General features: G+C 37.3%; 1 protein-coding gene across 1 annotated transcript; it reads left to right on the forward strand.

The window, feature by feature from the left end:
* The first annotated feature begins 1,291 nt into the window (after positions 1-1,291).
* On the forward strand, positions 1,292-20,297 carry BNC1 (basonuclin zinc finger protein 1). The gene is made up of 5 exons (XM_074837495.1): positions 1,292-1,410; positions 13,888-13,990; positions 14,157-14,392; positions 15,601-17,525; positions 19,616-20,297. Exons 1-5 carry the CDS (start codon positions 1,402-1,404, stop codon positions 20,295-20,297), a joined length of 2,955 nt encoding a protein of 984 aa, XP_074693596.1. The 5' UTR covers positions 1,292-1,401.
* The last annotated feature ends 552 nt before the right edge of the window (positions 20,298-20,849 follow it).

The following is a 20,849-nucleotide window of genomic DNA, read 5'->3' on the forward strand; positions in this document are numbered from 1 at the left end:
AAACTTAGGGATTTAGGGAAAGCATATGCTTCATGTCGTGCTCTATGGGACCAGATTCTGGTATCCCATTGGCTTTATCCTGGCCTGGTTCCAGCTACTGCTGCGAAGTTAACATTAACTGTACTCCAGTATTTAGTAAAATGTTAATTAGGTTTTCTCCTTAAGCGCTGTGCATGTATCTAGCAAATAGTAAATAGGATTAGAAGACAACAAATTAACCAACAATAATAACACGTTAGCCGTCTACTCCCTACAGCTATCTTATTTCCTGCTGTCTTTCCTATGGGATTACAGGTATTCATCTGGTCAAATACTGTCCTGGTATGTTCCTACAAGGAATCCCACTGAGTTCAATGTGACTTGCTCATGTCTATCTCTGAGTGTAGTACAGTGTATTCCCAGGTTAGGAGAGTGCCAAGAAATTATCTACAGGAGGCAAAAGTACAGTAAAGAGGAGGGGAGAAGTGTTTTGTTCATGGTTTTGGGTTTTTTTTTAAATAGGTGAGAAATGACTATGACAAAAATTCTGCTCTAACTCATGAATGCAACCCAACACCTGAATAACTGAAACCAGATTTTGCCCCAATTACTGGAAAGTAATTCTTCTCCTGTCTTTATGACCTGTATTTCTCTTAATAGGAAGCTTCAACTTCATAAAAAGAAATAAAATTCAGCCCTAACTCAAAAGTAAGTTGATAGGGGGAAATGTTTTAACTTTAAAAAATACACACCCCACTCGGTGAACCTTTGAGACCTGCAAATGTTTAAAAAGGAAAAAAAAAAAAAACCACAGCAGCTGCAATTTGAAAAACAACACTCTGATGCTAAAAATAAGTAATTTTAATCATAAGTGCCTCATAGCTTATTTGCAGATAGTTGTACACTCTGAGAAGAAAAAAAACCCTCTGTAATAGGCCTTAGGTCAGCTGCATTGATTTAATGCATTACTTAGGCTGCCAGAGCAGAGGTAGAATCTCCTCGCACTGCATTAGGAGCGCCTCAAGCCTCCGTGACTCCTTTTGATCAAATCTCTGTGAAAGATGAGTGTCATGCCCTCTTCAAGCCAGCTGTGAGGGGACTGCCCTGCGACTGGAGGAGCACGCTGGAGCACACCACTCCGGGGCAGCGAGGTGAGAGCTGGCTGCAGAGGTGAGAGGCAGACACAACTTCGTACTGTAGGTCTGGAGAACACCAAGGGGGAGGATCTTATTTCACTCCCCTGTGCACAGCCTGAGCATACATCAGACCTTGAGGTGCTCAGAGTCAGACAAGAGTAAAGAGGCGTGTGATGGTTCTGCCTTAGTACTTGTACAGGCAGGAGTGTTTCCAGTACTTCTTTGTACAACTCACTGAGGGAATGGGAAACTGTTTTATAGCTCTGGAAACATAAGCACAGTAAGAATGTCTGAGGTAAGGAAAGTTCTTTGCAGTTCTGTATGAATGTGTATTTTTACTGTGCAACTTTACTTGTGGTTATGGACTGTGGAGATATAAAAAATTTTGCAGTGGTGTTGTTTTGGGTAATGAACAATGGAGATGAGAGCTGTAGGGAGCTGTACTCTCCATTTCTTAATTACAAAAAGATACTGTGAAAGTAGAAAACTAGTTTATGTAAAAAATCCTGGTTTTCTTTCTGCTGTGCACTGTAAACAACTGTATGACTTTTCTGTTCTACAGTAAGTAATGCAGAATTGCAGGCTGATTATAATAAGCAGAGCTATCACTTGTGTAATTGTTTTCCAATTGAAGTAGTAGCATGTAAATCATAAATACTTGACAATGTTTAATTGTACAAGTCCTCAATATACATTAATAGCAATAAAATCTATGATTTGTGACTCAGATGTGTTCTGAGTCAAGTGCTTTAAGCAGATACATTATCATTATCATGACGTATAAATGCACTGGAGAGCAGACAACAATGTAATTTCACTACGAAGTTCTTTAGAAATTACCACTAAAGTGGAGTCTAATGTATGCCCTTTATATACAGTTTATTGTTGACTATTCAGCATCCAGAAAATAAGGCCAGTAATTTTTTTCTTAGGATCAATCTGTTTGTATTTTTGGGGGGGGGGGGGGGGGGATGGGGGGACGGGGGGGGGGATGGACACGACACAATTGGGGAGAGAATGAGTGTGTGTATATGTGGGGGGGTCTGTTTTTTTAAATGCGTTGCACTAATTAATAGATGAAATGCATCAGAATACAAAACGCTTATTTAATTTATTTTGATTTTTTTTTTCATCACATAGAAAAATAACCATGGTTTAATTGTCAGCTCATACATAATGAGGTTTTGTTAGATGTGTTTAAGATACAGCATTTTACTTTCTGGTTTATTAATTGGCCAAATACTTCTAGTCCTCTGTGTAACAAATCCTTGGTTTAAAAATGAGGAGAGGGCAGATCGCTAACCCAGGGGAGGACTACTGGTACACACAGGCTGTGGTTTATCCGTCTGTAAAATCCTATGGATAAAAAGTGACACCATTTCTCTTTTCCCCCCTCTTTCTTTTTCTTTTCTTTTTTTTTTTAAATGTTTTTCAGTTTGAATAACCTGGGAGCCAGGCAACATTCTGATATTTTGGGGATGTGGGAGAGAGAAAATGAAATAAACTCGTTTTGTTTTAGTTTAAAACAAACCATTGTTTGAAAGGCATTTAGCAGTCAATTTTCACATCTGATCTGAAGTTGGAGTTTATTGTGCTCATTTAGTTGAGATTGTTGTTCAAGTGATTTCTATATAAATTTTTGTAATTCATGTAACTACTTGGCTTCTTGAACCTCGGGAGCTGATTGTTTGTCTTATCTTTTGGTGAGCTAACTCTGCGTTATGTTGCAAAACCTTGAGGCATGTTGTGTTTCTTCGTGTTCTTGCAGTCTGCAAGTGAAGTCAGCTTCATTAGTTTCATGATGGCACATCAGTGCATGGCTGGTGTTGCCGCTTCCTTCAAGCTACTCCCGGAGCATGATCTGGGCTGCCTTGGTTTGGATAAGCTTGTAAGGATTTGTCAGCCAGATGTGACAAGATTGTCAAGAGGCAAGTAAAGAAGGAGATCTGATATTAATCAGTGCATAGCTTGGAGCCAAACTTTCTCAAATGCAGTGTAGTAACATGTTCTTCTCATTTACTGCTTCTCTTTGTGGCTATAGAACTGCCACTGTCTGAGTTTGACGGTTAAAAGGGATGCCAGCTAATAGTCTTTAATTGTAAGGATACAATTCTAGGTGGGAAAAGATCATATGCTTCTATTTTTAACATCCTTTTGGAAAATACAGTCGTGTTTACTGCAGTTTGCTGAAAAATATGCAAGCTATGTTAGACAAGAGTCTCTATTTCTGTACTTTGGTTTTAAAATACTGAAATTGTGGCTCAGCCCTCAGTGCTGGAGGAGTGGGAGGTGGGGAGCCTCACTCCACTACAGGTCATGGTGCAAAGTAGGACTAGCATTATTTTTAACTACTAACAACAGTGCGTGTAGGTTTTCTTTGTTCTAGTGATTAGAAAAATATACACTGAAGAATACATTTCTAATTGATTCTTCTAGAAAAGGGAAAAAATACGGACTTTCAAAGAACGTATCATGTATATTCCGTTAGATCTATTTACTATTATGTGTATAATGCTAGTAAGTTTTCTTTATAATTAGTATAATTGTGCATTTCTGTTTGAATTAAACTCTAGAGTTTTTAGTAGTTTTCAGCTTAATCAGACTTTTATTTTAACAATAGGTGAACATATAAAAAGTAACCTTATGTTATGAAAAATACATTTTTGTTATACTTAATATATGGATTTTTGCATGATTGATTTTTAAAAAGTAATTGTTCTGTTTATTCTTTGAACTACTGAACCATATACAACATATTCAGAACCCTAAAAATAATGGTATCTGCAAACATATTCAAACCTGCAGGAGAGCTAAATCTTCACAGAAACAGGAAAAATTATTACAAATGTTGGGCCACTTCATGGGCTTTTACTATAGGTGAGATGAAATTCTGCATACTTAGGCTGCAACAAGGTTTGGCGTTTTGATACCAAATATCTTGACTTCCAGCTTCCATGCCTGTTCATTGATGTTGTTAAAAAATCCGTTCATACAGCATTGAGCATGTCATTCCATTCCCAATCAAACAAGCCAGTGATTTATTTTGTTTTCAGTAATAAGGTCTTCATTGTGATAATATTAAATACACCTCTGATAAGAACAAAAGTAATCTCATTTTATTTTAGAGTGCAGTTTTTCTACATATACATGTTTTAAAAGTACTTTTTGTGTGATTTGGCATTTAGTAAACATTTTACATACAGATTTGAGCTAAAATTTAGGTATGGATCTTGAATTCATTATTCCAGCAAAACATCCACCAAATGCAGGGAAGAAAAACTATTGTTTTGGCCCTCTGGGTCATCTCTTGCCCTTCCTGGCTTCAGTGGTGCGGGAACACTCACAGTTCCTATGTGCTGGGCAGCCAGCAGTTTTTGTCCTAGCAGATGCTACAGCTTAAGTTTTACAGCAAGTGTAATCGCCTTTCTTTTTAGTTTTTATTTCTTAGCATTTTGTTGCTAATCGCTATCTAAAAAATCTGCTTAGGGACTGAAATTTCAGTATTCAGACTCAAAAAAAATATTGTTGAAGGAATGAGGAAAACTGACAATTTCTAAAAGACTTCAGTCATTTTAGAATAAAGAACAATGACATTTTCATTCCACGCTTTAAAACCATGGTAGGATTGTTTATTTAAACACAGAGGTGGAAAAAAAAAGCAAAATGGAAACTTTTGACTTCAAATTTCAAATATAGCTGATTATCAGTGAGAAATTGGTATTTTTTCATTTGAAAGCAGCTGATGTCTGAAAGCCAATTAAAAATTTACTCATCTGTGTTCAATAAAAAGGAATACTAAGTTTTAAATTGTGAAATTACCAATGGAGCTACGCTGTTGCATAAAATATTGCGTAAGTGTAGCACCATAGATAGTATCATGCGTATATGTACCAATGCTGTTTGGGTTTAAAATTTATGAAATTGCATTAAATGAAATTGTGTAACGCTAAATATTTCAGAGAGCTGTTATTTTTCTTTTATTCTTTATGTCTTTGCTCTGTAACAGGGAAAAAAGGAAAAAATGTAAGCATGCATATTTTATGGCTTTAAGAGTTAAGCAGCGGTGTGAGGAGCTGAAAAAGTTAGAATTGTCTTTGAAACATTAACTCACCCACATTGCGCATATAACATTTTGTAAACTAGGTGAAGAGTTAAAGACATATTTTAAAGGGCTTGCAGTTGATTTACACTAATATTCTGCATTTCTCTTATACTTGGTGCATTTGTGTTTATAACACATTTCTTGCTAATGTAGGGCTTGGACTTAAATATTTAATTAAACTTCAATTCATGGATAGGTCTGTAGTTTCAGAATTTAACATGGTATGCATAGCATGTCAATACGGATAAATAGTATATGCACACTTTATTTGCTAGATTAAATAGCATCTAGTGCTTTATCATGAGAAATTTCACACCATTTCTATCCAGTGACTTATCTTTACCCCTAAAGCCTGAGCAGTTTTTGTCATCAGTATGCAGCAATCTGTTACTCATTTTTGAAAAGCACTAATAAGAACGATTTTTCCTGTAAATTTATTAAAAAGGGAAGTTACTTCAACGTCTTGCGATAGACACTACTTAATACTCAGCAAAATGTTTCTGACCTACGCAAGCTAGGGCAGGTATACCACGGCAACTGTACCATTGTAGTCTGTTTCAGAATCAGAAGTAAATAACAGCTATAAGATAATGATAATGCGACACTTTTCATACCTCAATTTGTATTTCTTGTTTTCTTTTCCAAACCAAATGGCAAAAGAGGATCTAAATACATTCCAGAGTTTGACCAAGCTGTCTGTCAGCACACACCTGTTATTAACAAGTGAGATTAATTGCGGCATAAGCCAATGTATCTACAAGCACGTTGCTGAACAACAAAATTAAGTTTTACTGTCCAGTGCTTTTTGTTTAAAGAGTAGCAGTCTGAGTGTGTGTGCTCACACACACACCACACACATTCTTTTCTCTTTATAATTATTTTGACAGTGCCATTAACAAGAGTTGCCCTAAGGGGCCCTTTAGGGTAAGTGACATGCATGAGGAGTGATTTTCATCCCACAAGTTATGCTGTGATTAAAGTTTGGCATTGTAGCTTTTTGCCTTTCTCAGAAACAGCTCCCTTCTGCTTCCTCGCCCAGCTGCGTTGCCCGAGACTGCCCAGAGCTCCTGGCTGCCCAGAGCTGCTGCTGAGCCTGGATTGTCTGTAGGGTTGTGAGTCTGTAGTTTGTTTAGTCTCTTATCTCAGCTCCTCACTCTCAGGACTATTCTCAGTTAGAAAAACTTTTTAACAAAGTAGCGGCATGTGGCCTCATGGTCCATAATTCAGTAGCCAGCTAAAACTGTCTTTTAAATCCACAAGCATGGTTCATTTGACAGGGTGGTGCCATCGTGTGAAGGTATTACCTAATTTCAATTCCATCTTACTGAGCTTTTCCACTCCCCCCTCACTTTTGTGCTGTTTTTGAGGATGTTTTAGTCAATTATTACAAGGACAATTAAACTTTCATTTCAAGGTGCTCAACTGCACCCACAAGAGAGAGATTTGGTCAAATTCTAGGCCAAAATTGTCTTTGTCCAGCCCCACTGAGGGAGAGGGTAATGGGGTAATGCAACTTACTGCAGGATCTGGGTTGTAAATACTCTGTTTACATGTATTCTCAGGCTGTGGCTGTTTAAAAGGAGGTCAGGTTTTGGTATCTGACCCCAAATAAACAATATGAATATATACATAAGGATCCAGATAACTAATGGGATGTATTCTGTGGTCTTATCTAGAAAATGTATTCAACTTGTGGCCTTTGTGTTCTTTTAGGAGTAAAAATCATAACATAATTTCCCCACAGAGAAGGGATAAGTGGGAGTTGAGTGGTATCAGCACCAGCCAAAATTTTCAGCACAATAGGTGTTAAGTTGATTTAACTCCTAAATCCATGTTTGGCCTCTGAAACAAAAGCTTTTTGTCTGGGTTTTCCAAAGCTTCTTGCACCTCCTGAGCTTGGTAGGAGCATACATGGTTGGTGTGTGTGAAAACCAGCCCAGTTATTGAGGAGCTGTCAGGGATTTAGGAACTGAGTTGCGAGTGTAACTTCATGTTCAGTGGCACTGTAAAAGGCAAGTTATGGCCCATCTCCATCTTTCCCATCTCTCTCCTAGTTGGTCTTTTAAGCAGGAGACAAGAATTTTGCTAAATTATTTTACTAATAAGCAGTTTGTGAAATGAATCATCTAGGGCTAGCATTTTAAACATGTCTGTTAATGGAGAAGGTTGGAGCTATTTGGTCAGTGCTGTTTACTCTGTCACATCCATGTGCAACTTTTCTCTACTTAATTAAAAGCTGAAAATATGGAAGATACCAGACTGTTTTTTGGATACAACAGGCTGTAAGGCTTGTTTGCTTCTCATGAAAGATGTTTGTTTTTACTTACTATGTTTATTAAATAGCTGTATTAATGACAGCTGTTACTTTGTAAGAAACATTTTTTGTAAGATAAGACTGTGGAAATACTGTGTGCAGCATTCAGTCCGATATAATTAGAAATCTTATAAGGACCTTTTCCTTGTTTTAATAATTTTAAGTAATTATTTATTTTAGTCCTAAGTATTTTTAAACTTCAGTATAGAAACAGCAGAACTTGCAACAACCAAATGTACTTGAGTAGGCATAAATGTACGTGAATGGAAATCCCTTTGTTTCAGGGCTGAGGTTGTTAAGGCAGGCAGCGTACGTATACTGTTAGTGGTGTGTAACTTAACAGTACAGCTTTGACCTCAGCCATAACTGAGAACCTTAAACAGGTGACAGAAGATAACATAATACTGAGCTGAACATGTGCAAGTTGTAGCATGGGCCAAGTCTACTTTGTGCAGAGCAACTCTCAAACTGGCCTTGCCATCGGACCTGTGCACATGGAAGTGCATTTCTGTGCACTATTGCTTGGTGTCTCCCTTTTCTCCATTCCTTATGTGTCCTCCCAGCTCTGCTTACAGGGAGTGAAGGGTTTCCATATTCTGTCCATCCTCCAGGCATCCTGTTTCCTCTTTGAAGTGAGCATGTCAGGAAGAAGAAAATGGCCCAGAGCCTTTCCTTGAAGATGCTGCAGGGGCCCTCCTAATGTTCTCTACAGGCAGCTGGAATTCATAGCCTTACTAAACTTGGAATACATTGAAACTTTCAAGGAACAATAGAGATATAAGATGCTTAATCTAAACTCTAACAGATATAATACCAACCTGCAGTTTAGACTTGATTGTTGGGCTGTGTCTTCAACAAGTACTTATACCATTTGGAGCAGCCCAACACCTTTTGTGATTGTACTCGGAATATACTGGAATATATTTTAGTTCCAGTAAACTGCAGGGAGCTCAACAGGGTATCAAAAACTGAAGTCTGTGTTTAGGAAGAACATGTACAAGGGCTGAATATGTACTATAAAGTGGACAGGGTGGATACAGATACATGTGGGACAGATGAAAAAACCAAGTATTGTTCATGTGATACAGATGGGCACAGTTGGGTTGTGGTACAGTGCAAGTAAGGTGGACAAAATGTAAATTGAGTACTTGTTTTAAATCATGACAAAACTGACAGACGGTGTTATTTATCAGTGGAATATATCCCTAGAGGAAGTGTCAAAAGTTGCCTGACAAAAAATGGACAAAGCAAAGCTTTGCTCATTGTATGATGTGGAAAAGTACAGCATTGACAGAGATGCTTAAGGTTTTTTTTAATTTGTCTCTGCTTTCAGTGGGTATTCAAAGGATTCAAATGCAGAAGTAATCAAATATAACTAGGTGATGAAAAAGGAAGACTTATTTAAGCTTTGCAACTGCAAGAAACCCCGTGGATAACAGTAAAAACAGGAAAGAACACAAATTCCAACAGGAAGGCAACTTCACACTCATGTATAGTTACTGTTTTCTGTACTGAAAGATGCACACAGATTTGGATTTGGCCTTTGATTTAGCTGTGGACTGTACTTTTAATTTAAGAGATGGTAAAATGTATCCATCCCTTTATTTCCCTAGCAAATCTTTTCCAAGGTTCAAGCAAGAAAATATTTCCTAATAATCAGACATATGTCCCATGTTTAATTTTATTTCTACAAACCAGAAAGAGACCTTAATTTCTGTGGATTATTCTTAATATGTGAGAAAATTGTTACCTGTACTCAAGGAAGTAAAAAGGCTTTCATGTTTTAGCTGATTGACAGAGAAAAAAATAATCCTAATGCTTTACAAATTTATCTTCTTCTCCCATTATAAATCTTGTCTATTCTTCAACAAGTGTTCTTACTGTTGAGCCACTGCAAATCTATTCTGCAGAAATGGGACACGTCCCAGTTCTTTCCTATAGGATATGTGCTCACCAGAGCACGTATCTTGGAGGGTTACATATATTCAGTGGGATTATTTCTTCTGGGAAATGAAGGTGAGATGGCCATAGGAGATACGGGTTGTTGCTAGAAGCCCTCAATAAAGGACATGAAAAGCGGCATCTGTTATATCTCATCTAATGAAAGTTTCTCTCATGCATTTCTTTCATGTAACTCCTATTTCTTCTTCAAACTTGCATTTTAAACTGATAGGAATTTCTAATCCCTGCTTGCAAAAGATGTTCCTGTAACATGGCATCAATGACACCATTTTGTCAGTAATCCTTATAGCAGAGCAGCAAAGCTCTCATGCTCTTCATGTGATGGCAGCAGCTTAAAAAAAAAATCAGTTTCTAAAGTGAGGGGTAGCTTTGTGCAAAGAAGACAAGGGTTTTTCTTGTATGCCAGAAACAAGTGAGGGTGCTGACCTGTGCATTACTGACACTAAATGCTACCAGGGTAAACTGGGATTTGCTCTTCCATTTTATTGGTGTCTGTACTTGCAGCTCCCCACTGCATGCAGAGATCCAGACCGGCTTTCTAGCGTGAGCAGAGATCTCTAATTTGGTCCTGACAGGTCTTCAGTATTTACTTACTTTTTAATTTATTTCCTAAGCCAAAGCGCTGTCAAACCAGTATCCACTTAACATGAATGAGCTTTGATAGAGTTACACCGCTCTTCTCTTGCTGCATGTTTTTAAACCTGCTGTTAGTATGTTGCAAGTGAGCATAGGTCCCAAAAGGCTTTAGGAGAGCATAGATGATCTCAAACTGGCTTTATGAAATGAAGCCTGATCATATACCCAGAATCAGAATGAACCTGTCCCATTAGCTTATGCTTTTCTTTAGCTGTGAAGGCTGTGAGTAGGTTGCAAAGGAAACGTTCAGTAACTTTTGAAGCATAATCGAAGTCACATTGGTATCCGGCAGAAAAGATGTTAGCAGTCATGACTTTCAGGCAACAGATGTTAAAGTTTCTTTTTCAGTATTAGTAGTTAGATATTTTTCACTGGACAGTTTAATGGTTAATCTGTCTCTGTAATAATGAGGAATCATTTGTATTAAAAATCCAGTGTTCACATTCCCACAGTCATGCTGGGAAAACCACAGAAAATTTTGATCAGAATTTTCAATTCTGTTTTTGAAAAAATGAAGAAAGTGCTACTGATAATGGATTTGGAAAGATCCATTTGTGATGGAGTGACTGGAAAGCAATAACAAAATCCTTGATGATAGCATAAGATTTATTTTTTTAAACATCTGCCTTATGTTGCTGGAAAATGAAACTAAATAATAGACCTGAATGAAAGGATTGCACTTTAAAAAATTTCCACTTTAATTTCCATCTACATTTCCAATCCTTTAATTACAATTTTGAAGCTTTACATGTGTGCAATATAGAAAGTTATTCCTTTGTTCTGTAGAATGAAATTGTGTGTCCATTCCACTTGTTGGGAAAATAAAGCTCATTAAAAGACTTACAGTACCTTAGAATAGGCATATTAAGGATAGTAGGATTAACAGACAAGCATATTAATCTCATGAAATTTTGCTAAATTTCTCTTCATTAAACTGATATAAGGTAATTTGAGAGATGATAAAAGTGCATCTTTTACAAGTGCCTTTTTAAGCTGAACAATGAATGAAGATTTAAAATTGTGACTCACTGATTATTTTAAAAGTTAATTTTGCCATGTTATATATTCTCTGTGACTATTAATGCAAATGTTGCTAGAAAAAATTTAGGAGGCACAGACTCTAAAAAGCACAAATGAAGGCAAATGCTATCAACCTGAAAATCACACTTGTTTCTTCTCAAGGGTTCTTGCAACTAATTTTTTAAGTCAGCGACAGATCCCTGATTTCAGGGCATACCTTTGATACGTTAGCAGGATGCAAGCTAACTACATCTAAGACTGGTGTCCAGAAGCAGTAATGTATTGACTAGAGAGGGGGATCAATTCCATATTTAGAATAGAAAGGAAACTACTCCCTTTCTAATAACCATTATCATATATGTAAATCAAAATGTCCTCCTTTTACTTTTTCTGATTTTTGCATGTGCAGTCTTCTACACATATACAGAAAGACAAAATAAGTATATGTACCATATAGAAGAAAGATCTTGCACTAAGCTATGAAATGCAAAATCTTGTGCGGTGTATCTTTCTTGTCTTAAGTACACAAATTAAGAAGAAAAATTAGTTTTTAAGGTCAGTGGTTTGTGGAACATGTCCAAAGGAAAAGGAATGAAAAAAATTTTGAAATCTCAATTAACTTATCATCATGACAGCTTTTTTCATTGTGCATATTTCTGTTACTTCTTGCAGAAAAAGGAAGTACTCTTTTGTAATTTTGTCTGCAAGGACTGCAAAAGATGCATTCGTGGAATGCACTGTAGTTTACCAAACCTAACAGGGTCGCCTGTGGAAGGGGTTCAGTCTGTGCAAGTCACAGACTATTGTTTATGTACAGAGGTAGAAGACTTGAACTGCATTATTGTTTGGTATCTGTGAGAGAAATGAATCAGCAGCCAACTACACCTTTTTTCCCAACCCTTCCATAAGAAATTTATGGCTTTTTATTGTTATATGAAAGTATTTTAACATCTAGGTGAAAATATATCCTCCATTAAAGTGAAACGATTCACACCATGTAGGGTATTGATGTGTATTTTATGACTTTATGGAGAGCACAGAGCTTTTCTCAAAAATTCAGTATTTTGCAATGGCTCCTTTAAAAGATTAAAGGCAAAGTGATTCAGAGATTTCAATAGCGCTGTTGCCACTTGTTCCGATCCTTCAAATGAAAATGAATCTCAGCATCAAGTCGCTGCAGTTTGGAGATGTGCATGTAAGCTAACTCCTTGATAAACCAGCTACTGAGATTTTAAAATCTTGGTCCAAATCCAGTCATGTGAAGCACTAGGCATCCAAATATCCTGCACATGCTTGTTTGTAGTAAACTGTTGTATGTAGTGTCCTCTTCTGCCCTGAGTGAGTCAAATTCTTCAAGCCTAAATAAATGCCCATTGCAAACCCCAGTGAAACTACTTTCTCTCACGTCCTTTTCATTTTAAACATTTCCTGTGTCCATCTTTCTTAGTCTGATTGTTCAAAAACTTGCTGCTTTGTATGTTTTCCAAAAGTGCCAATGTGGGGATGTCTGCGTTGAAAAGACAATACTTTTTTCTTCGAGTCTTGTCTTGCTTTTCTATGGGTATTAATAAGAGTGGAAGTCCCATTTTGCACAAGACCCTAGGAGCAGGAGTAGCAGCCAGCAGTGGCCATAACTTTGCCTTATTTCATATTTGCCTCTCTGTACTTTAAAATGTAAAACACTTTGTTTTAAAACCAGAAAAATGCAGACATGCTACAATTGCATAATCTAACTTTTTTTTTATATTCCAGTGCAGACTTTCTGCACGTTAATTTCTTCACTTTTCCTCCCTTAATAAATATTCCATTTATGCAGGAACTATTCTCAGTATGAAATCTAAGCAATGCAGAATCCTGCAAATGCTTTGCTCTATAGCAATCCCTATGGAGCTTTAACTAGGACCTCAAAGTTGTCTGTCTGCCTTCTGCGGTAGATGGGCGCATACAGAAGAAAGCATATATTCCAGGAACAAGTTTGTATTGCCCTGTTGATTAGGAATACTAATTTGATTTGCATTATAGATGACCTTGGTGAGAGTGAAGTGATGCACAAATTGAACTATGCAACTGGTTGCTATCTGTTTGTGTGCTCTATTTTGCCTACTCTCTTTCAAGTTTTTTCCTTACAAAATGTGACCACTGTTTTCTTTGAAGAGTTGGAGTACTTTTTGGTGAGCTTTGTTACTGAGAAGTGTTAGTGAACTTCTGTATCTTTGACAGGATACATATGTTCTATGTGGATACTGCTGTATGTAAGGGCTGGCATCTATGCAGAGCTAATGCATTGCTCATTAGAACTTCCTATATCGCAGTATGGAGTTCCAGCAAAACTTCAGGAGACTGGGGTTTTCATCTGTATGTCTCTTTTTTCAAACCTTCCTGAAAAAAGTGATCTTACATGAAGATCATAGCTTAGGTGAATGCACAACAACACTTTATTATTGTTATAAAGGTGCTTCAGCCTAAATAAATCCATGGAAGTGTTGCTACGTATGTCATTAAATATTTTGCTTCCATAATATTCTAGTGTTCTAGCTGGTGACCGATCCTCTTTAAAGCAGAGATAGTCTTGCATAACTCAGGTTTTCCGTGGATTACTTACACTGCACATTGATAGGTATGTGCTGGTATGTTAACTCTGTCTTCATATGGATTTTATGGGTGTCTTGTGTATGTATTATCTGCACACTCTAGATGGTGCTTATATATTACGTATCATCCTTTATATTGATTTCCAGGCTATCCGATGCACTCTTGTGAACTGTAGTTGTCAGTGTTTCAAACCTGGGAAAATAAATCAACGACAATGTGACCAATGCCGGCATGGATGGGTAGCACATGGTAATATTTTTTCTTTCAATCTATATAAAACCTTTTAGGATCCTCCTCACTATAGCATGCTTTTTGTGTCACCCCTCACCCTCCCCACATCCAGATATTAGTTACATTCAATTTTATCTATCTCTTGTGACTCAAGTTTATTTCCATTTTGTGATTTTATTTTCAGCCCTGAGCAAATTAAGGATTCCCAACCTCTACCCATCAAGCCAGGTAGAAATAGTTCAATCCAATGTTGTCTTTGATATTAGTAGCCTCATGTTGTATGGAACCCAAGCCATTCCTGTGCGCCTTAAAATTCTGCTAGATCGGCTTTTCAGTGTTCTGAAGCAGGAAGAGGTGATACAGATTCTCCATGCTCTGGATTGGACACTACAGGATTATATACGTGGATATGTGCTACAGGTATTTAGAGGGGCTTTTTTAATATAAATATGATAACTAAGTAATATTTCATAATGTTTTCTAGCTTAATCTTATCAGTGGTCCACAATGCATTAACAGTGATCTGAAAGGCAGACTTTACAAGTTTAGTGCCAGAAAAGAAAGGGTGGATTTTTGGTCATTGCTCTCTTTAGTCAGATGTAACTGAAATCTTCCTACTTTCCCCAAATCAATCAACAAAGGTAAGCCAAGATAAAAAGAAAAAGTTGCTGGGAATGTATCAAAGTAAAGGCTTCAGGATTTGCTCTAGTATTATTTAAACAGTGAGTTTACTTTTATGCAGCAGAATAATATCTTGACAAATAAACTTGCCATCATTTTAAACACCATCTCTGGTGTAGTGCTGCTGACCTTACTGGAGCTACATCAAGGGTGAATTTGGCCCTATGTGCTTACATTGATGTTACTTCTTGCTACTGTGGAAGTTACCTTTTATGTAAAGTAACATTATGATCTTACATTATGACATGAATCAATATTTAATGGTCTTGATAATCTTGCTTTTTAGTGTTAGGATTAAAAATATGGAATCAATTACCTTGAACTTCTACCACATGAAAAATTTATAATGTTACGTTCTTCATCATCTTAGAAACTCTTACATGCACTGTGAAAAATCTCAGTAGGCCATCAAATACATGTTCTGTGATAAAATATTTATTGTAGTTATTGGGAAAAGTTAGGCATAGCTAGAGTTTGAAAGAACTCCAACACTCTAGTGTAATTACAGCTGTGCTCTGTGAACACTGGCAATAGATCAATACAGGTTCATTTGTTCTCTGATCTTACTTGCTTGGAAGATTATTAAACTTGCAATGAAAGAATACTTGACTTAAATGAGGAGCTAAATCTTGGTCTGATTGCTCCATCTCTGCTGTCTGTACTTACATGATGCTAACTGTTGTTCAAATGACGTGACTTAATTTTTGTGGAAAAATATAGTTTATTGGAAAGTATTACTGTCAGTTCAGAAAGAAATAATATCACCAATGTGGTAAAATTTGGAAGAAAGTATCACAGAATTGGTATTAATCTCTCATTAAATAGAATGCTTTTATCATTTCGCTAGAGAAGAATTTTTAGTCCCTGAAAAAATGAGAGATCTGGGGGGGAGAGTTTTTTGTTTGCCTTAACTAATGTCTGACTCATTTAAATATTTTTGGCTTTAGGATGCTTCAGGAAAGGTGCTGGATCACTGGAGCATAATGACCACTGAGGAAGAACTGGCTACTTTGCAGCAGTTTCTTCGTTTCGGAGAAACTAAGTCCATTGTAGAGTTGATGGCAATTCAAGAAAAAGAAGGGCAATCAATTATAATACCACCACCAACTGCCAATTTGGATATTAGGGCATTCATTGAGAGCTGCAATCAACACAGTCCTAATTTTTCTGCTTCCTTGGACAAAATGAGTCCCACCAACATTCATCCCTTTGAGAATATTGTAAATAACATGGCTTTCATGCTGCCGTTCCAGTTTTTCAGTCCAGTGCCTCCACCTTTGATAGGTTCACCACCAGAAAGACATTTGATTGACCAAGGTCAAGACCATAGCAATGAAACTAAACAAGATGTTCAGATACCATTTTCTGAAAGCAGCTTCTTAACTTCTAGTTCTGCACCATTTCAAGTTGAAAATGAGAGCATAAATGGTCCAGATGTCACCACTAAAACAGAAGATGATGCCCTTTTAAGTGATTCCAGTTCACATAATACAGCAGCAAAGCTTGAAATGACAGCACTATCTCCAGAAAACAAAATGAAATCTGTTGAAAAAAATGGCGCTGGGCCAAGGAAAGGGCGTGTTTTCTGCACTGCATGTGAAAAGACGTTTTATGACAAAGGTACTTTGAAAATACATTACAATGCTGTTCATCTGAAGATAAAGCACAAATGCACAATTGAGGGCTGCAATATGGTATTTAGTTCTTTGCGTAGTCGAAATCGTCATAGTGCAAATCCTAACCCCAGACTCCATATGCCAATGAATAGAAATAACAGGGATAAAGATCTAAGAAATGGTTTGACCCTTGCCGGATCTGGAGATAGTAAAAGGACAGAATTTACAATTTTAACTCCGGATAGTAGAACTATTACCAGCTATGCCAGCTCTTGTATAGATTCAAAGGGTCAGGCTGGATTTCCCAGTATTGGACAGAATGGTGTCCTCTTTCCAAATCTGAAGACAGTACAGCCTGTTCTTCCTTTTTATCGTAGTCCAGTCACACCAGCTGAGCTTGCTAATACTCCAGGTACTCTTCCTTCTCTGCCTCTTGTTTCTTCCTCGATACCAGAGCAGCTTGTTTCAAATGAATTGCCATTTGACATGCTACCCAAGAAGAAATCTCGCAAATCAAGTATGCCTATTAAGATAGAGAAAGAAGCTGTTGAGACACGTAATGAAAGTAGTGATGTTGCCAGTTCTGAAGATGATACACGTCTGCAAGTGGTAAGCGATGGAGAGCTTGAGACCTGTGAGCATAAGATAGAGAAGCGGGTGACCGACAGGGTGGAAAAGCACCCCCATTCAGGTAATTCATGGAAATCTGTCTCTGGGGTAGAGGGCCCAAAGTATTTTGAATCTGTCTTTGCGCCAAATAACAAATACATCAAGGATATCTCTGAGAATGAATTGCATCACTGTGAGAAAGAGGTTAAACCAGAAGAAAACCAACCATTAAAAATAGTTTCCCATGAGATTATGTATGAAGATCCAAAACACCACCACAATGATGTTATAAAACCAATGACTGAACCCCCCATGTATATTAAAGAGCAGTCAAAGCGCAGGATTCCTAAAAATGACTGCCCTGAATTGCAACACCACTTGCTGACCGGGGGCTTTTTCAGCACTTTGTCAAACAGGGGTGCTGCCATTCCTTGTTTTGAAGACTCTAAAGATATGGATCATGTCAGTCAACATGCACTAGGGATTCAGAAGGAAGAAAGCCGCTTTCATTGTGACATCTGTAAGAAGACTTTTAAAAACCCTTACAGTGTAAAAATGCATTTTAAAAATGTACATCTCAAAGAAATGCATATTTGCACAGTTGAGGGCTGTAATGCTGCTTTCCCTTCTCGTAGAAGTCGAGACAGGTAAGAAAATTATAAACAAAATTGTATTTATTTTACCATCACAATGGAGCCTAATTTGAAATTGAAATGAGTGTTTGAGGAATGGAGCCTGCAAAGATTTTCTGTGTATCCTCGTATAACAGGTACGATAACTTATCAGAACATTCATGAAATGAAAATCCATTGAAAGAAACATTTCCTTTCCACTAGACTACGAGGTATTAAATAAAGCCATGAAAATTTCATAACTGATAAAGACTGCAATAGTTGAAAGAATACTTTAGAACATAAAGGGAAAGCCACAAGGGTATGAATTCAGCAGTTTTCCAGTAGATGCATGTGTGGACTTATATGTTTAATATGTACTTTCATGTGTATTTTAATGTATACAGTGTTCTTTAATGAAAAAGCAATGAGATCAATTCAGGAAATCTTCACTTGCCCTTGTCCTTGCTTTACTCAAGGACTTTGAACAGACTGGTGAGAAAAAGCCTGTAAGAAAAGCAAGATTACTCTATGTCAGTACAAAACTAACATTACACAGTGCTAGTTGAACTAACACTTATCTGGTGTGTATCCACATTGGTAGTGCTTTTATGTGAGATTGCTTACTAATTCCTAAACTACATCATGAGCTTGATTCAGTGTACTGTTAGCTGCAGTATTGTGTTGCTGTAAATCATTTTATTTCAACCTATTATGCACATAGGCTGAGAAACGAGAACTGAAACTTTATTGTTGACCATCAGTTATGTATCTGAACTGATAAGTGATAGATAACAAACCTGTTAAAGTGCGACTAAGTGTTGTAAGTTTTCTAACTCTCTTGTAACGGTGTTACAGCAGCTTTTGGCTGCAAGAAGCATGTCTGGATAGTAGTTCAGAGTGACACAAGGTTTAGATTGTCTGTAATCTGCTAGGAGTACTGGAGCCAGCTGATGCAGTCCAGAGAGAGGATGAGCCAGTCTCTGAGGACTGGCCGCTGCATCTGAGATGCACAGATTCATCTCCTGCTGGCAGGGCTTCATACCCTGATCTGCTGCCTGCATCTTCCCAGATGTGAATTCCTCTCCACTGTAATTGTGATATGGGCCACAGGAAAGAAGGCCAGCAGTAAGATTTGCATTCACATGCCACGAATTCCTTCCCACACCAATATATTCAGTTAAGTTTTAACATAGGTGCTTTTGGAAGATGGTTTATTTAAAAAAAAAAAAAAAAAAAAAAAAAAAAAAAAAGGCAGCCAACTCACAAGAAAGTTCACCAGCTTTGTGCAAAACCATAGTTATTTGGAACAACTTTGGAGAAGTTTCTAGACTTTAACATAGAGTGCTGTGACTGCAACTGCAAAATATTTCTGTGCCCTTTTGAACAGTTCATGGTTTGGATTAAACCATGATGGCAAGGGGAAAAATGAATTTTTTCCCTATCTTCCAATAAACTGAATCTTCTAGTCAGAGCCTGGAAGTTCCCCGTGAACTGATTGATAGTATTCAATGAGGAGCAGTGATTTCTTATGTTTTGGTGGTTTTAAACTGAATCCAGAGATGCCCATTCGAAAACTGCAAGTTGCATAAAATGCAGTATTCCTTTCTTCAAGGAAATTCTGTCAAGGCAAAGCTCTGTACTGATGTGTACAGGTGCATCTTGGCACCTGGTTACAGTTACTTGAGAACATCAATATTTTTTGCAGCCTCAGGTGTCACTCCTTTCCTGCTTTGTCCATTGGTAAAGAATCTTGTTTCTTCTCCCCCTCAGTCCATTCTCTGATCTCAGTTCAGTATACAGGTTTTTTAGTCTGTCCCCCAACTCTTTTAGGCCCAGCACTAGATCTAGTGGAGCAAACAGCTATCCCCAATGCACGAGAGAATCTGAAACATTGATTTCTGTAGAGTTGTTTCTTACATATGCCAACGTGAGCAAATTCAAATACCCAGTCACATGTGTAAATCATCTGTGTGCACTCCCAGTGTGGCAGTTGGTCAAATTAGAATTATACCGTTCATGCATGCTACTAAATATTGATTTTTTTTCTTTGTTAATTTTCATTATGAAACAGCTGTTAAGTGAGGCGAAACACTTTCTTGCTAAGCTTGTCTTTGTTCTTCTAGACATAGTTCAAACCTAAATCTTCATCATAAGCTTCTGACTAAAGATACACTGGAATTCAACAACCATTTCAATGCAACATACCTCTTGAAAGACATGGCTAAGGAGTTTTGTCAAGATGTCTCTTTAAAACAACATGTTGGACATACTTCTGTAATCTTCAAAGGAATGAACAGAACAGGCAGCTTGGTTTTTCCAATGAGCAAAATTAGAGAACCCTGTTCTGAGAATTATGGATATGATCCATTGAATGATGGAGCTGTTCTGGATCTAAGCACTACTTCCAGCATTAAATCTGAGAGCAGTGCTCATTCTTCTTGGGATTCTGACGGAGGAAGTGAAATATGCACCATGCCCTTGGATGATAGTGATGAAAGCTGTGAAGGACCCAGCCTAATGCCCAATGATGAACTCTACCAAGACTGTACTTTAATTGAGAAAGCTAATCAAAACTTTACAAATTTACCTTCCAGTCTGCCAATAACTTGTCATATATGTCAAAAAACTTACAGTAATAAAGGAACTTTCAGGGCTCATTACAAAACTGTTCATCTCCGCCAGCTCCACAAATGCAAAGTTCCAGGTTGCAATACAATGTTTTCGTCTGTTCGCAGTCGGAACAGGCACAGTCAAAACCCTAATCTGCACAAAAGTCTGACTGGGTCACCAACTCACCTACAGTAAGATCATGCTGATCTTAACTTATTTCTGCTAAGAATTAATCATTTCAATTAAGGAATGTGTTAACATTAGTTTTATTTAAACTCATTTGGCTTCTAGTCCATTCAACAACCGCGGTCAAATTCTTTTCTCCTGTGTGTGCTCTTCGGCAGTTTCATTTAGCAAAGCTTGGTGCTGTAGTTTTTGTGCAATTATTTGGTTTGATGTTAAATAGCTAAAGCTTCTGTAAGGAAAACAAAGCATCTTAGAAATGGGGGAAATATGCAGACATTAACTAAAGTGTTTCTGATACCTGTGAAGTATTACTTGCCAACAGTAGGAGCTTCAAATGAGAACCATCATCCCTTGTGTTTACATGTTAAATAAGTTGTTGTGTCGTTTAAGAAATGAGTAATGATTGGGTTGAGAGTTTTGGGGCTACCATTTCGTTCCTGAGACCATAGTCTGAAGCAGACTTGCAGTGTTAGTTGAACATGGTATTTGCAGTTTATATATATCCCAAAATCCAAAAGATAAAATATAAATTTGGGAAGACTTTGTATACAGTCCAAATCT

The sequence above is a fragment of the Strix aluco genome, chromosome 12 (genome assembly GCF_031877795.1).
Source record: "Strix aluco isolate bStrAlu1 chromosome 12, bStrAlu1.hap1, whole genome shotgun sequence".
Taxonomy (NCBI): Eukaryota; Metazoa; Chordata; class Aves; order Strigiformes; family Strigidae; genus Strix; species Strix aluco.

Coding starts and splice junctions, on each gene's coding strand:
- BNC1 (XM_074837495.1), top strand. Junction 13,991..14,156: donor GCATGGATGGGTAGCACATG/GTAATATTTTTT, acceptor TTTTATTTTCAG/CCCTGAGCAAATTAAGGATT. Junction 17,526..19,615: donor TCTCGTAGAAGTCGAGACAG/GTAAGAAAATTA, acceptor TTGTTCTTCTAG/ACATAGTTCAAACCTAAATC.